Here is a 16441-nt window from a genome sequence, read left to right on the forward strand (position 1 = left end):
TCTAAATTTACATTTTTTCCTGCTTTGTGGAATCTCTCTCCTTTTCACTAACACTCAAATGAGCAAAGAAGGAATTTCAGGAGTCCAGCTCTACATTAAAGCATCAACAAAAGGCAAGATTTGCAAAGTATGTGCATTTTGGTCTCATCTTTACTATAGTTTTATTTGAGGGAAATATTCTGTTCACTCCCTGCCTGCAGGTGGGACAGCAAGAAATTAGAATGCAAAACTCCATAGTATCAGTCAATCCAAAAAATTAGGGCTATCATTTAAAAACAGAATGAAAACAAACTAACAAGCAAAAGAGTATGAACTATTTATTTCTGAAAAAATATTCTACAAAATTGTGGCTTAACTACCATTAAACTGTTAATATAAAAATAGGAACAAATCTGATAAAATATATTCCTGACAATCATTTAAGTCCTGCATTATATTTTGAATGGTTTTAAATATAGAAAAAACCCCAAACCTCACCTGTAATGAAATTATTCAGTTTGCATCTTGTACTTTTATGGTTTGTAACTGGATAAGTGTTGATGCATAAAGCTGTAATTCACCAGTGTTGACCACAATTTTTATGAAAATAAATAAGTAAACACACTGAGATGATACAAGCTGAGCATACAGAATTCATCCTAATTACACTTGGGCAGAGAAATTCAAGTAAACAGTCATACCATGAAATTTTCATGAGAAAAGCAGACTTGAAGCAACACCCTCACCTGGTTCTCAGAGCAATTTCCTCCTGGTATTATCATTGCTCCTATAAACCCATTGGCCGAAGTTACAAAATAAGATGCCTAAGGCAAAAGTAAAACTAGTACGTACAAAAATGTTTCTTCATCATCTAGAAATTAATGAGACAGATCTCCAGCTTTCCACTGTGTCACCAAAGAGGAGATTCTTCACACTTTAATGTCTAAAAGTTAAGCACTAGGTTCAATGTCCATTCCTTGTCTGCTCAATGCAGATTCAGCTTAACCAAGACACTGATTTTAGAAGAATATACCTTTCCCATCCCAGATACCTGCTTGTATTCGACCTCTGTGAAGACAGATGTCTACGTTTCTTCCTGGGCATGAGGAAAACCATACAGAAGGCCATCATAAGTCAGCCAGTTAATTTTTACATGGCTCAAATATGTGTGATGAGTTGGATCAGGTAAGTGACACATTCCCAAGAGTATCATCAGAGGAGTTAGAGACCTAACTATGTTTGTCATTTTGTTCCTTTAGGGTACAATGTAGGTCCCACAAACCTAACAGAACTGTGCTCTGTTTGGTCAGCACAAAGGAAACAAACCATTACACTGGGTACCTATAGCCAGCAGTCATGTTGTGCAGACAAGGATTTGAATTGTGATTTATATCAAATCAGCAGCCAGGTAGCTTTGATCTCTCCTCTCTAACCTTCCACTTGCACACAGCAGGCTGGCACTGCTCACACTGGCACACTGGTGAACACCAGAATCAGCTTTCATAGATTTGAAGGCTGCCAGTCTCCCCACCTGTGGGATGAGGACTCTCTCCCTTTGCTGGCGTCACTGATGTCAGCAGTTTCTGCACTCCCAGCCCACTCCTATGGAGCCTCTACAGCAAAGTGAGAAAGAATCTCCAGAAGCACAGAAGTGTGTGGGGTGACATGGCACCTTCAACTCAGGGAGCTGGGTTTGCTGCTGTCCCAGGTGATGCAGATCACTTTGGTTTAGAACTCAAAAGGAAACAGGGCAAGGGGAAGAAGAGCTGGAGTCTCAGCATCCTTGCTCCCACATATATCAGGCAGCTGATATCCCCAGGGCAGCACCCAAGGGAGCAGACAGTGGTCACAAATGCACTTTGGTTTGTGAGAGCAGCAGGATTCATTTCTGAAAGGGAAAGAAAAATGCCTAGTGTTAACATTTAGCTGGAAATATTTGCTCTTATGTCCAGTGGAATAAAAACTACATATGTTAGACACTGAGTCAACTGCTCAGCAGGTGAGCAGGGGGCAGTAATTGTCCACTGTTTTTTTAAATTTGGGATGGACTTTGATTTCATTGTTTGTTTTACGACCGCACATTAGAAGCATTATTATTGCCACTCCCATGGAAAATGCTATGAATGAGGTAGCAACTTTCCCAGGAAAAAACATTATCTCTATTCTTAATATTTTCTTGGGTGGAGAAGGGGTGTAGAAGCTGTTGTTTTTCTGATGTATGCTGAAAAATGCTTAGGAAATATACCTAATTTTCAGGGCAGAAAAGAGAAGCACTCAGTGCCTGCTACTGATAGGCTGTTAGCCTGTGTCCTTGAAAAGCAACATACTACAAGAGAAAATGGGTAGTTCTGAAGTGTAGCTCTTCTATGTCTCAAAATATCAGAAGCAATTGCCTTTAATAGATGATTAAAAACTTTTGCCCCGCTATTATTGCACTGTAGGGAGCTGCCATCAGCAGTGACCTATTTGCTGTCATGGCAGAAAGGCTTGTTTCAGATGCTGGCCTAAATGCAAATGATTGTTGGTTGGTGCTTATCTGTCTGCAGTGTGGTACCCTTAGAAAATAAATAACTTCTGCCAGAGGGCCTTCCTTGCTTGGCAAGTGGGTTCAGCTGGGTTTCCTACCCTCATTCGTGGTGGTGTGGGCCTCACAAATGACAGGCACATGAGCACTGCTTACAGAGAAAGCTCTCTGTGGCTCTCCTGGTGTGCCTGATGTTCACCTGAAATGCTCTCACTGCTGGGCTGGGATATGTGTTTTCTTTGTAAGGGGTTGTCAGCCACAAGACTTCTGAACCTGTGCCAGAGAATCAAGAGATCTATTTTGAAATGTTATGCTAATTTTCTGTGCTTTCAAGGGGGCCCTCACATCACATTTGCAAGCTTCACCATGGAACCACACAGGATTGGTTTTTTCCAAAAGGATTCGGTGGGGGTGAGGGCAGTGAGGACCAAGCAAGTTGGTCAGTCCTGTGCTTCTTAGACCCAGCTTTACTGGAGACCAAAAATTGCCATAAATTATCATTGCAAACACTGGCAACACTAGAAATGAAAAAAGTCAACAAACCTTGCTGTGTTATTAAAGGCACAGTTTTGAATATGAAAAGGCTCAAATGTGGAGAAGGAAATGTTTCAGCTCATCTGGGAGGAGAAGTCCAGTTATTTTTTGATGCTGCTGGTATCCAAAGCACCTCCTGATGCACAGGCGGCACAGCTGCATCAAGGACAGTGGCCCTGGAGAAAGATCCAGGAAAGAGGTCACACACATGGCTTTATAATGCCAAGACTATAAACCTGAAACAGCAGCTGTGCAATTCACCTCCTGCAACCCATCTCTAACCAGCTTTTCACAGTCAGCAGTGAAAAGTCAAACCTGCATCCCTCAAAGGACACCTGCCCACCTGCAAACCAGTGCATGCCTAGTCACTGTCATTACTCAACTTGCATCAGCAGCAGCATTAGCCTTTCCTTTTTAAGCTGTATAAATGTTTGTACTGTCTGAGAAGAGATAATTGATGCTACTTTAAAAGCCCTTCCCTCCTCTCACTCCCCCAGTGAGATCAAAGTTTTCAGTCCACTGCTTTCTTGAGGCATATTTCATAACAGTGATGAACACAAAGCAAAAGAAACACTATATAATTCTTTATTTAAACCTTCCAGGTTAGCTGGTCCCATATTGATAGATGAGAGATGTGTTGAAGAATCTTTGTCGCTTTATAAAAAATGTAAGTATAATAGCATTAGACACCTGTTTGGGTCCCTTATCCTTTTCAGGAAGAGGAAGATCCTGTGTGGAGTTTTACCTGCAGCACCTGTCAGTGCTCAGCCCTCCAGAGCACTGTCTGCACAGCGGTGACAAGTGTGTGCAGGGTGGCAGGGGCTGCGGGAGGGCAGGTCAGGAGATGGGCACCAAGGAGGGGGTGGATGCAGGGAGTGGGGAGGACATGAGAAGGGACACTGCAGAAAGCAAGAGGTGAGTGAGCTGGGAAGGGACAGTTCAGGTGCCTCCCTCCTGCAGAGCAAGGGAAGGAAGGGAGCCTGCAACAAAAATGCAGTGAGGTAGCAGCTTCGATCAGCTTTTGAGACTTCCCTCGTGCAGGACACCACATTTCCAGCAGCTCTGCGAGGCTGAAAGCTGCTGTGCTATCTTAAGGGCCGTGCAAAGGGCTGCACCCTTCTGCTAGGAGCCAGCATATGAGTTATTACCCCGTGCTTGGGTACAAAACAAGGCAAGCTAGTTAAAATATTGCAGTATCACACTGCACTTGTGCTTGACTCTAATCCCACAGATAAATGCTCTGCCTGCAAACATCTCACTAGAAAAACAAAAGCTTAAAAGAAAAGAAAAATTTTTCATTAAAAGAAAAAACAACCAAACCCAAAACATGAAGACTTATCAAAACACAAGCAAGCACTGACACTACACTGGAAAATATTTTGGAAACGCAAGCACACGCTTCAAAAACACAGTACATTTTTGGAGCATTCACTAATTCTCCCACCCACATGCAGGACTGTCCCTGAGATGTAAGCAGGGTATGGGATGGTCCAGCAGCAAGGTGAGCTGTTAGGAAGGGAACCACCACATGTCCTACACGTGCTCCGGGAGGTGACTGGGTCAGCAGGCTCAGCAACTCATCTCTGGTGGCCAAACACGCTCCCTGCAGCCTGCCTGGCCATGGGGTCTGGGGGACAGGAGCCTTGTGTGGGAGCAGGGCAGGAGAGCAGCTCTTGTACCCCTCGCCTAGATCACAATTTCTCAGCCAGCCAAAGCAGGCAGACATCAGCTGCCCACAGGCATGAGAAGGGCACGTTGGAGAACATCAGAAAAACCACTATTCCACAGGAAAATTCCCTTCAGGCATTTATTGTTTCTGATTTTGATTGCTGGATTTCACTTAGGAACGCTCCTCGCTGCCCATGCTGTCAGCTCAGCCTGAGCAGTGTTTCCAGGCCAGCTCCACAGGGCGTGCCTGAAATGTTTTTCTATCTCAAATAAACAGGACACATGCAGTGCCACAGGAGTCAGGAATCGAATGCAGCAGGGACTGGAACTCAAAAAGATCATTGCTCTGTGTGCCATAGATTAGGCTGGGAAAACAAATATCTGTTGCTCATGCATAACATGCACAGCCAGGTGTTTCCATGCTACTTTCATGTTATTATTTTCAGCAGGGCCTGATTCATTATTTTGTCATTCAAATTTCACCTCAGTAATAATTTCTATGGCAACAATCCCACCAGCATGTAACTGGCATGGACTCCACCATCACCAGTTTGTTTAAAATAATGAAAATCCAGATTATTTAGTAATATTTATAGCTTGCTGGCTGAATGAGAAAACCTAAGGTAAAAGACAAGTACAAAAATGAGCAGGCACTAAAGATTGTATTCCAATTAAAAAATAATAAGTAACATTTCTCTCCACACTTCATTAAATATTTCATAATCAATAAAATAAAATAAATTTACCTGGAACTCTTAAATTTACAAATATGAAATGGACTCTTCTTAAAATTTATGATTTGATATTTTGACACAGTTATTATTCAGCATATAAAATTGGTCTTTAGAGAAATCTAGTGTATAAATGAATATAAATATATAATTCCATATATCATTCCTGTACAATTTTGCCTAATGTCCAAAAAAAAAATTTACATAGTCTTTCATTTTAAAGATAGTTTTGCATCTATGTAAAGCTTGGCCCAAGAATAAAAGTAAAGGGCAAAGAATTAGAAAACAAGTTCTTCAATATACTTTTTTTAGTATTGCATGCATTAAAATTTTTGGGATTGCAAATCTCCATTTATGCATTTGTGCTGAGATGCACAAACCTGGCCATCTACTGCATAACCAGAGATCCCAAACCTCATCCTCACTACCTAGCCTCAATTCCCATCAGAGGTGATTTGCTGCCTGCATTTATCAGCACACTCTATAGAACACTCCTGGATCTACTGCTGTCTGACACAAGGGAACTGAGACATTCTCATTAAATTCAAGGTTTTCGGTGATGAAAAAATACCACTAATTTCTAAGGAGTCTTTTGTTTGTTTATTCACCCTAAATTCTATTTTGTATTATATGGCACGCTCCATATGATTGCTTCCTGATGCAGTAGGTTCAAAATCTGGAGGTTCAGGATGGGTTATTTTTATTACCATTATCACTATTAGTTCACCACTATATTCTGGCACTTGAACAATGTTCCTATGTCAGCAAATGGAGGCAAGCTCAGTTATTCCCAGTTTTCTAGTGCTAGCAGCCTGGAATAGCATAGCCTTGTGCAAGTCTGGGTGGGTTTTCCCTAAAACAAGTTCTAAGGGGCACCTTCTCTCTGCAGGAACAGTTGGCCCACAGGGCAGCCAGGTGGGACCAGCTCCACTGGCCTCTTGTTTTCAGCATTCTTCACCCAAACATCTGCTCCAAAGTCCATCAGCAGCTTCACCAGCTCCACACTGCAATTCCTGGCAGCCATGTGCAGAGGGGAATCCAGGCCCTTGCCACTGTTCACATTTGCTCCTGAACAGTAAGAGAGGCAAAGGACAATGAAAAGAACGATGAGAAGAACAATAACTATACAGTAGCCTAACTCCATTCACTGTACTAGCTGCTATTTCTCTGAATGACACACAAATGCTGTAACCTGCACCCAGAGCTGGGCTCCTTTACTCAGGGGCTTGGTGCCACAATTTGCACAAGCACAACTCTTGCTGGCTGAGGAGTGGGGCTGAGACTTGAAAATGATCCCAGAGCAATGGTGTGTGAGGAATTCCTTCACCCACAGCCCAGCCCATGGATATCTCAAAGCAAGACAAAGCTGTAGTTCCACCTATAGCCCACCTCTGCTTCCCATCCCTTGAAATAAACACAGGATTTCAACATGCTCTGTACTGGGGGCTGGTGGGATTCCCAAATGCCAAAGTATCAGTCAGGGAAAAAATGAGAGAATGGAAAAATTCTAGAGGTCCTTGATAGAAGAGGGCATAAGCACCCCTGATGAAGAGTTCCCCCATTCATTACCCTGGACTAATGGCTCCTAAAACACCCTAAGAAAGGTGAGCTACAGAACTAATTCAAACTATAATGTTTTATAGTACACATTCCCATGTGCAGGAGGCAGCAGAAAAAAAATTAGCAGAAAGAAGAAAATAGTTGCCAAACATGTAATATTTCGATTAATTTGTATTTGACTTCTTCACAAAAGAGGTCATTGTACTAAACAATGGTACTTTTAGGTAGTGACCTGCCTAAAAGGTGATATAGATGATTTTTATTTGTTTTTTCTAAAGTAGCTTTGTTGGTCCATCATTTTTGTACCAGCTATGTGGCTACTTTAGGTTATGTGGCCCCTCTGGCTAGAAGACCTGTACAACTGTAGATAACAGGAAACGGATTTGTGTAATTATCCAAGCATTTAGACTTACAGCTAGATTTGTGTGATGCAAAGGATATAGCACTGAACCTTCTTCTGTGTTGGAAATGTCTCAAACATTTAACAAACTCATTGGAAATTATAATGTTTGCAGAAATACTATGTAAAAGTGGCTGAGTCAATTGTTTTGGGTAAAGAGGAGGTAAAAAAAAATAAAAAATGAAATTTCTTCCTGTCCACTTCAAATAACTGCAGCATCACATGCACTGGAAAAAATAGTTTTTTCCAGACACAATCAGCCATATGAAATCCAGGATCATCTATCACTTTATTGGGAGCTATCAAGCTGAATTCCTGGATCAAAAAGACCCTGATCACCCTGCTAACACATCTAACCAGGGCTGCAATTAGGAGTGAAACATCTCCTGATCCCAAAGCAGGAGCTCCTCCAAATCTTTGACGCAAAGATAATCCAAAGATAGATGCTGCAGGAAACAAAAGTACACCATTCTTTAATTTTGTTTTTACCTGACTCAAGCAGCTTCTTGGCACAGTTCAGTTGCTGGTTCTCACATGCTACATAAAGAGGAGTACCCAGGTGCTTGATGTTGTGATCTATATTTATCCCACGGGATGCAAGGAGTTCGACACATTGCACATGACCTTAAAAGGGATAAAGGAAGAGACAACTCACAGAGATCAGGCTTTTTTTTTTCAGCAAATTCTCTGTTGCAGCAGTGTAGTTTGGCAAAGATTCAATGTTTTATCAAGAGATGGTAGTGTAATACTTTCATCCACTCCAATGGATCCAGCCAGCAAAACAGGAGCTGAAAAGCCACATTCAGCAAAACACACTGAAGCCTCACAGGCTAAAGCCCCCACATTTTATCTGGCTTGTTTCAGATAAATGATGTCTACTGAAGAAGAGATGAATCACTCCATGTTTCTCCCCACTCCTTTAGAAGAGAGCCAGATGTCTCCCTCAAATGTCCACATTGTAGGCAGCTGACTAAGACAATGCATTCCCTTCCAGGTGTCATGACATGAACTCAGAGGACCTGACAGCTGAGCTGACCTGCCCTTGAAGAGCAACAGGGGTGGGAAGAACTGCACCCCTCGTGATGACACCAATTAGCAAGGCATTTTACATGACCCAAACCAAGAAAATTTTCTTCTTTCTCTCTCTCCTCCACTTCACCACGCTGCTAGCCACACGGAAAGGAGGGCTGATGCCTGCGGGGTTACCTCTCTTAGCAGCTTCGTGGATGGGGGATGCCAGGTCACAGGGTGGCTGTAGGCTGGCTCCATGCTCCAGCAGTAAATTCAAGCAAGCCACACTGCCACTGACACAAGTGTTGAACAGTGGTGTGTGCCAGTCAACAGTCACTCCATTCACCTGGGGGAAAATAACACAATCCAGCAAGTTTTTTTGTCTTCTTGGTATTTCAGAATTGAATAGACAACTAACCAGTTTCTCAGCAGAAAACAGGAGTTTTGATTTTTTTAAATTTAATTCCATGCCAAAACTCCCCAGTGCTTTTAAAGACTACAACTTTTCATCAAAATGACCATTAAAAAAGTATTTTTTACAATTGCCCCCAAGTCTCTCCTACTGCAAAAAAACCCCCAAAAAACAAAAAACATCAGGGCCATTCCAGGGTCTCTCAGGAGTTACCAAGCTAAATGTATGACCATTTCTCAGTTATCTTAGCTGAAATACACCTACCCATAGCCCTCTTCTGAAACATTCCAATTTTGTCTGAAAATGTGCAGCCCTTTCTTATTTTTCTATTTTTTTTTTTATTTTAAACAGAAAGGTAATATTTGGAAAGGTAATGTATGTATGCATGAATTAATTTTATTATTCATTATAATTTTGATGCTAGCCTGAAAAGTAGTGGCCATGAGACACCATTTCACCATTTTACTGGCATCTTGTTTCCATTTTCTCCCCATTTTATTGTCAGTTGATCCTAACATTCCTATATGCCTCTACTTAAGACTCTGCATATTGATACAATAAGATTAATGTGTACATAAAATAAAACACACCCTTAACTGCTGCAGCGTTATAAACACTTTGCAAGATGAACTTCCCTTATTCTTGTGAAAGATGAAAACATTTCTTCCTCATCTAAAGAACAATATTAACTGCTGCTTGTATCTGTCCTTTTTTGGATTGCTTTATTAGGAAGTGCATTTCATAAGTACCTTAAGCAGAGCTAAGTACAGAGCGTACATCACAGAGATACTCTGCCATGACATCATGTAGCATTAAAGTGTGGCAATACTAACACTAGAGACAGTGGTCTGTCCATCAAGTACCCACCTGAGCACCATGTTTTAACAGGACACTGGCACAGGCAGCATGACCCCCTAGGCAGGCTTCATGGAGAGGAGACACCTGGTCTGCTGTTACAAGATTGACATCATTCCCCTGATAAGACAATGGAAAATACCATTACAACCAACTACTAAAACCCCCAATACAATTCAAAAACAAAACAAAACAAAAACAAACAAACAAATAAACAACAAACTACAAAAAAAAACACCCTTCTTTAAAAACTTTATGCAACTAGACCTTCCTCAACTACCTGGGGCTATTCATTTCAAAAAGTAAGCATATGAAGGGGATGAAGAGGCTGGAGTGGATAGTGGCACAGTGTACCTGAGGTTATGCCTTGCACACACTGAAAACCAGCACAGAAAGCTTAGTGGACTGTCCAGTGGGACAATACATCCTGTTAGGAACTCAGTGTGATTTGGTTTCTACTACACTATGGAGAGCAAGATCTGAAATAAAAGAGAATTATGGAAGTCGCTACAAGAGTTCTTGGCAGAGTCACGGCTGCTGCCTTTTTCTATCACTGCTCAAGCCTCCTGACCTTCTGCCCACTCAGTCTGTGTTGCTTGACTGGGTTGAGCCCTGAAGTATTTTCTGCTCTTTGCCTCGAGGTAAACACTGAAGGAAAGAAATGCGTTAGAAACCTTGGTTGGATTCTACAAGATCTTTTGTTCCTAGATCTTGGTGCTCTGGTAGACTAAGCTGGAAGACTCTCCAATGCTCCTTCCCTTTCCATCTTTTTCACAGGTTAAACCCTGGGATTTTGAAGAAACAAAGTGGTGAGGTTCAGAAATCACTTCTACCTATCCCTGACCTTCTGGAGTGAGACCAGGGCCCTAGGATACACTCAGGCACTTCAGAAACAAATGTCTGGGTGACTGAATATAAGCCTCAACCAGACCCATGACTGGGTCCAGAGCTGGCCCTCAGCTGGGCACCAAAAACTGCTCACAGGCACACACAGGAGCTGCAGAGGAGCTGCCCTTGGCCATCCAGAGATCCCAGTGATCAGGGTCCCATTACCCCTGCCACAGTTAACATCACCCAGGAGAGTTCAGTACATCATCAAATTAGTGCACAAAGCTTGTGCTAGGCAAGGAACTCATTGTAGGAAAAAAAACAAAAAACTGTTGCATGCAGATTTCACTGTAGCCTGGTTAACATGATTTTCTCAGCCTGGAAGTTTCACAGTAAAATACAGACTACATTCATCCACTGAACAAACCCTGCAGAGACCACATGAACCCAGCAGAGAGGTACCTGTTCAATGAGCTTCTTCAGAGAAAGCAGACGCCCATGGATAGAGGCCTCATGTAAAGGAGACCAGTCAGAAACAAAGTCTGTATAAAAACAAAGACAGGAAAAAGGCTAAAAATTCTATTTCACTAGCATACTTTACTTCAACTCTGTGACCTCCCTTCTACTTTATTTGAGCTGCCAAGATTTCTTCGGGCAGATGCTGTGAGGGAGACAGACAAGACAGAAGATGTTTCTCTCTGGGTGCATTTTTAACTAATCCCATGTTTGCACTGCACAGCTGTGTTCCCCTTCAGAAGACAGGAGAGGGATTTGCAGAACATCACCTGGCTCTGGCTGAGCTTGCCCCTTTCTCTCAATTATTTCCAGGGCCTTTTTTTCCCCCACAAACTTACTGCATTTTAATTATCTCAAAAGGAATACGTTTTGAAGAGCGTTTGGCTGATCAGTCATTTACCCCTGCTCAGAGCTGGACTAGAGTCAACAGCCCTTGGCAAGAGAAGGGACCAAAGTACAAGGAGGCAAATTGTGCTACCTGTTGATTCAGTCTCAGTTTTCAGTTTGATGGAGTGGTGCATTTTAAGTTATAGCTGTGTTCTCTGTTGAAACCACAAAGTGAGGTACAGCACGTCTATACTGTACAAATATTAATAGAGGGAGATCTTCAGTATTATAGGTTTTATGGCTCAGAGCTAACTGACACAAGTAATCCCTCTGAGAGGTATTTACATCCCAGCATTCAAAACCCAGTGTCTGCTCTATGTCAATGTCCCAGGTTCCCCTGGGAAGAAAGAGAAGCCTTTACAGAGGGCACTTCACACAACTTCCCATGGAAAGACATTTTGCTGCTCTCTGGAGATTTCCCACTCTCTTCCACTGACTACAGAGTATACTCCAGTGACCAAGTTGCTGGCTGAGTTGCTGAGGTTCTCAGGAACTATAACAGAGCACATGCATAGAATGGAATCCTTAACAGAGGGAAGTCTGCCTTCAGCAAAAAATCCTAATAAGCCACTATAATTATTTAAAATAATGTTTACATACAAGCTGATGATCGTAAGGGTTTTAAATTAAAAAAAGGTATATTTAGACCAGACATAAAAATGAGGTGAAATAATGGAACAAGTTGCCTAGAGGGGTGATAGATGTCCCATTCCTGGAAAGAATCAAGATCAAGTTGGATGGGGTTCTGAACAACCTGGTCTAGTGGAAGGTGTTTCTGCTCATTGCAGGGATGTTGGACTAGACAACCTTTAAATGTCCCTTCCAATCTAAACCTGGCTATGAGACTATGAACTAGCTTTTAAATAAATTCATATTCTTTGTTATTAGCATTATTTAAGCTCAGCCTGGCTCCTTCTATGTTCCATGGGCTGCATCCCAAAACAGCTATAGTTTCATTAGGTTCCCAAACATCCTTCAGCTTTAGCAAATGGACAGGACAGCCAAATCTGGAAGCTGTGGTTCTGGTTCGTGAGTATAGCAAAAGTAGGCTACAACTATTAAGCACAAAACTGTTAACTGACTAAAACAGCTTTGCTCTAAGTGATGTGTATCAAATTGATGCTTATCTGATTGTGCTGTTGTTCTTGCTGATCCTGCTTGTGTTACAGTCAGCTGTGTTTCCAGGGTATGTAAAAAGCTTTTCCTCATTTAGAAATTAATGCCATTGCCTAAATTGCATGAGTTGTAAGGGAAGTATGTTTACAGAAATTCTAAAAATCTAGATTGAAGTACAAGTTTTTCGAGCTGCAACTTGAACTTTTTTTGGCCACACAAATATTGGCAGGCATTTGTGCCTGTACCAACCTGTGTGTTGTACCAACTTGTTATGTCATCCTGTCAGAATTCCGGTTACTAAGAGGGACATATCTATATGTGGATTCTATCCATTCAGTTCCTGCTTGAGAAAAAACAGGTTTCTACTAAAACTCTAAAAAGAGCTAGACCAGCCACCTATGGACTGGTCATTAGCTTGCAATTTGCCAGTCTTAACAATTAGTGAAAAGATTGACCATATCAGCATAAAAAATAAATGTCAGTGAAAAATAAAAGAGATATGTGCTAACATGTAATCTATCTGGGAGTTCTGTAACTGAGAGAAACTGAAAGTTTTATCCTAGGTGGAAGTGAGTCCTTTGGAGCCCTATGGAGTCCATCACACCAGCTTTGGGTACCTTGGGAAGAGCAGTATTAAAGGCCTGACTGATGACTAATTGCAATGGCATAGTTCCAGATCTGCTGCCCTGAACTGCACAGCCCCAGGCTGATGTCTCTCCTGCCCTATCTGCATCTGCAGCAAACACCTCTAACCTGAAGCAATGCCAGGGAGGCAAGCCCCCTACAAGTGATGGCACATTTCCCCAGTTTCTTGACCTAGGACATCACCTTCTGGCAAATAATAATATTTCTATTTTTTTGCCTGCTCCAGGCTGGAACTCGTGTTTCTTGCCTGGAAGAGGAGAAAGGCAGCAGTGGATTTCCATGTCTCACTGCCCTCTTTAACACTTCACAGGAGGCACACTGTCAGAATATAAAAGATCTGTATTGTATTTGATTAGGGCCTAAGCAAATGTCAGTTCCAGCTGACCATGGGCTTTCAAAATCCTGAACAGACTTTGGTGAATGTGCTCAAAACACTGTCCACCACCAGAGCTGCACGTGAAGTAGCAAGGCTGGTGTATGTGGGGGACACAGCTGTGTTCATTGTATATACCACCACTGCAACAAGGATTCCTGATTATCAAAAATATATACAACTGCTCTTTCACAAAGAAACAAGATAATTTGTCCAAATTTGAAATTTACCCACACCTTAGTCCACAGAGAGGCTGTGTCAGATCCCAGTAGTTCGGCATCTAGACATCCAAATCCTACTGGCTTTCAGTGGCTTTGGGTCACCTAGCTCCCCTTCCACTGCAGAAAACTCCAGCCAGCCAGAGGTTACAAATTAAACCTCTGGTCACGTTTGATTGCATTGCCATCACTCAGGCATGTGACACTGGCAGGGTGATGTATACAGAGGGAGCCTTATAGCAATAACCATGCACACATGCAAATTCTGACTGCTCTCTGTGCACAACAGAGCTCTCACAGGACCTTTCTAGAGCACTGGTTTTTGTGGTGGTGGCTGAAGCAACTTTTTCCAACCTCAGACCATGTGAGGGCATTGCACCCTCTGTGCCTGTCCCCAGGCTAGTTTCCTTCCATGCCTCTCACGCACAGTGCAGCTTGAAAGGGGCTCTGAAGACCTTCCAGTGAGGGTATGCTCTTGCATTCAAATTTGCAGATACAAAATCCTAAGACATTATATAGAAGAGTATTACAAATGGTATTTTTCATACTCAAAGGCTGTCCCTTAAAGATTGTGATATACATGGCCTGAGCCAAATGCATTCTCACTGGAAATTGCCAGCAGAGCTTATTGACTCTGCTAAGGAGCAGGCAGACACAAAATGAATGGACGAAACTTTGATTTTCAAAGGACCAAATGATTTGTGTCCAGCACTGTGCCCTGTGGGATTCTCTCCTTCCACCTCCATTTTGCTGGAGCTTATCTCGTGTGGACCGATTCTATTCACACTGTTAATAATATCACTGTACCTTCCCTCTCACCCCAGCCTCAGGCTGTACATACGTGACACACATGAGGGCAAGCAGACTACACTGCAGATAGACTGGTCAGCCTTGCATTTTGGCTTTATGGTCTTAATTTTAAAGTTGGTATTAATGGAAACATTCTGAAGAGCCCATAAAAGGAGCAAGGACAGCGTCAAGTCACATTTTCTCAATTTACTTCATTCTCTCCGCACTTGCCATTAGATGAAGGAGTAACTGCACAGAAACAGAGCTAAATGGAACATATCCGGCTAAGGATATGAAGTTAAATTACTTGTCTTTTTTTACCATGTCATATTTTCAATGGCTCTGGGCCAGACACAGAGCAATGACCAGACTGAGACCATTTGTCTGAGTAAGTGTTCACTATTATGTGCCCACAACAGCACTGGTCACAACAATGCCATTGCAGAAGAACCCAGTAGGTTCAGCTTAAATAACACTTAGGTCTGTTCATCTTAGGGACAAGGGGAAAGGATAAAAGATAAAGGAAAAAAATAAAAAGAAGAAGAAAGAGAAGACAAAAATGAAAAGCAAAAAATTAAAATAATCTAAGGAAAGGAGAAAAGAAAGAAGGGAAGTTAGGAGGAAGGGAATGAGAAGAAAAAGAAAAAGAAAAAGAAAAAGAAAAAGAAAAAGAAAAAGAAAAAGAGGAATTAAGCCAGTGCTAAACTTGCTGCTGGCACTAATTTAAGTCAAACATGCCACATTTCAATTTATTTTTCAGTGTGCTGCGGTCCAAGTGCTGCATTTGTTTCTGCCTGCACAAAATGCAGTACAAAATCAACCGCTTTTTTCCACGACACAAAAGAAAAACAACCAAAATTTCAGTATCCAACAGAAATAGCTTTTAAAAGTCCCGCAAGCAGTAGAAAGGCGCGGGGGTGTTTTGTGGGACGGGCTGAGGAGCTGTGCAGAAGCAGGGCACGGGGAGCAGCAGCACTGCAGCCTGTGCCGGCAGCGCTGAGCCTTTGAGAGCGGAGCGTCACTTACCGCTCATCAGCGGGCTTGATGGGGACGCTGCACATGCCTGGCCTCCAGCTCCCTGCAGTTTGCTGGCATTTTGATTTCTCCTCTCATCGCCCATCTCAGCCCTGCCTGCCCAGCCGCTGTTTTTTCACTTTGTGGTTGGTTTCCAGAGTTCAAATTCCATGGTCCCCGGAGAGCCGCCAGCGGCAGCAGCGATCCCTGGCACAGGCTCCGCACGCATCAGCCGGGCGAGCCTTGCACCACCCGGGACAGCTCTCTGTGCACAAACCCCAGCACCTGGGTTGGGGTTTAACAAAACAGCTCCCGGGCTGCCCTGCTCGGCAGCCAGCGATCCAGCCAGGCGAGAGATGTGCCTGATGTCACATCCTCTCCAACGCGACGCCCAATCGGGGCGCCCGCCGTTCTTTTTTATCAGGAAGGAAATTCTTAGTTTGCCAAAAAAACTAGGCAGAAAGAGCCAGTTCAACTAGTTGAGCAAACTCTGCCTGCAGGGGATGGGCAGAGAGAGCCCGCAGATCCACGAGCAGGCACAGCTGTGCCCCGCTCCCCACCCAGGGGGCTGGGCCGGGCCGGGCCGGGCCGGGCCGGGCTGGGGCACGGCGGGGCCGAGGCGCTGCTGCTGCCCGGCTCTGATCGCTCCTGCGCGGCTCTGGGCATTGCTGCTGCTCGGCTCTCAGTACTCTTGCCCGGCACCGAGCATTGCTGTCGCCCGGCTCTGAACGCTCCTGCCCAGCTCCGAGCATTGCCGCCCGGCTCCGGGCGCTGCCCGTCCCGCACGCACCGCGCCGCATCCCTGCGGAGCCTGGAGAAGAAACCGCAGCGGGGCTCGTGTCCCTCTACCCTGCTCAGCCGAGTTCACTGAGTCACAGTCA

The 16441-nt window shown here is 43.3% G+C and overlaps 1 protein-coding gene across 1 annotated transcript; it reads right to left on the reverse strand.

Moving 5' to 3' along the window:
* Nucleotides 1-304: 304 nt before the first annotated feature.
* ASB9 (ankyrin repeat and SOCS box containing 9) lies at nt 305-15920 on the reverse strand. The gene is made up of 8 exons (XM_088160221.1): nt 15573-15920; nt 10965-11044; nt 9687-9794; nt 8603-8753; nt 7886-8020; nt 6313-6504; nt 3047-3213; nt 305-1867 (listed from the first exon to the last, which is right to left on the reverse strand). The coding sequence occupies exons 1-7, from the start codon at nt 15664-15666 to the stop codon at nt 3089-3091; spliced, it is 885 nt and encodes a 294-aa protein (XP_088016347.1). The 5' UTR covers nt 15667-15920; the 3' UTR covers nt 305-1867; nt 3047-3088.
* Nucleotides 15921-16441: the final 521 nt, after the last annotated feature.

Source organism: Sturnus vulgaris, chromosome 2 (assembly GCF_052056855.1).
Source record: "Sturnus vulgaris isolate bStuVul1 chromosome 2, bStuVul1.hap1, whole genome shotgun sequence".
In the NCBI taxonomy this organism is placed as follows: domain Eukaryota; kingdom Metazoa; phylum Chordata; class Aves; order Passeriformes; family Sturnidae; genus Sturnus; species Sturnus vulgaris.

Coding starts and splice junctions, on each gene's coding strand:
- ASB9 (XM_088160221.1), bottom strand. CDS start 15,666: ATGGGCGATGAGAGGAGAAATCAAAATGCCAGCAAACTGCAGGGAGCT. Junction 9,795..10,964: donor TGAAGAAGCTCATTGAACAG/GTACCTCTCTGC, acceptor TTGTCTTATCAG/GGGAATGATGTCAATCTTGT. Junction 3,214..6,312: donor ACTGTTCCTGCAGAGAGAAG/GTGCCCCTTAGA, acceptor ATCTTTCTCCAG/GGCCACTGTCCTTGATGCAG.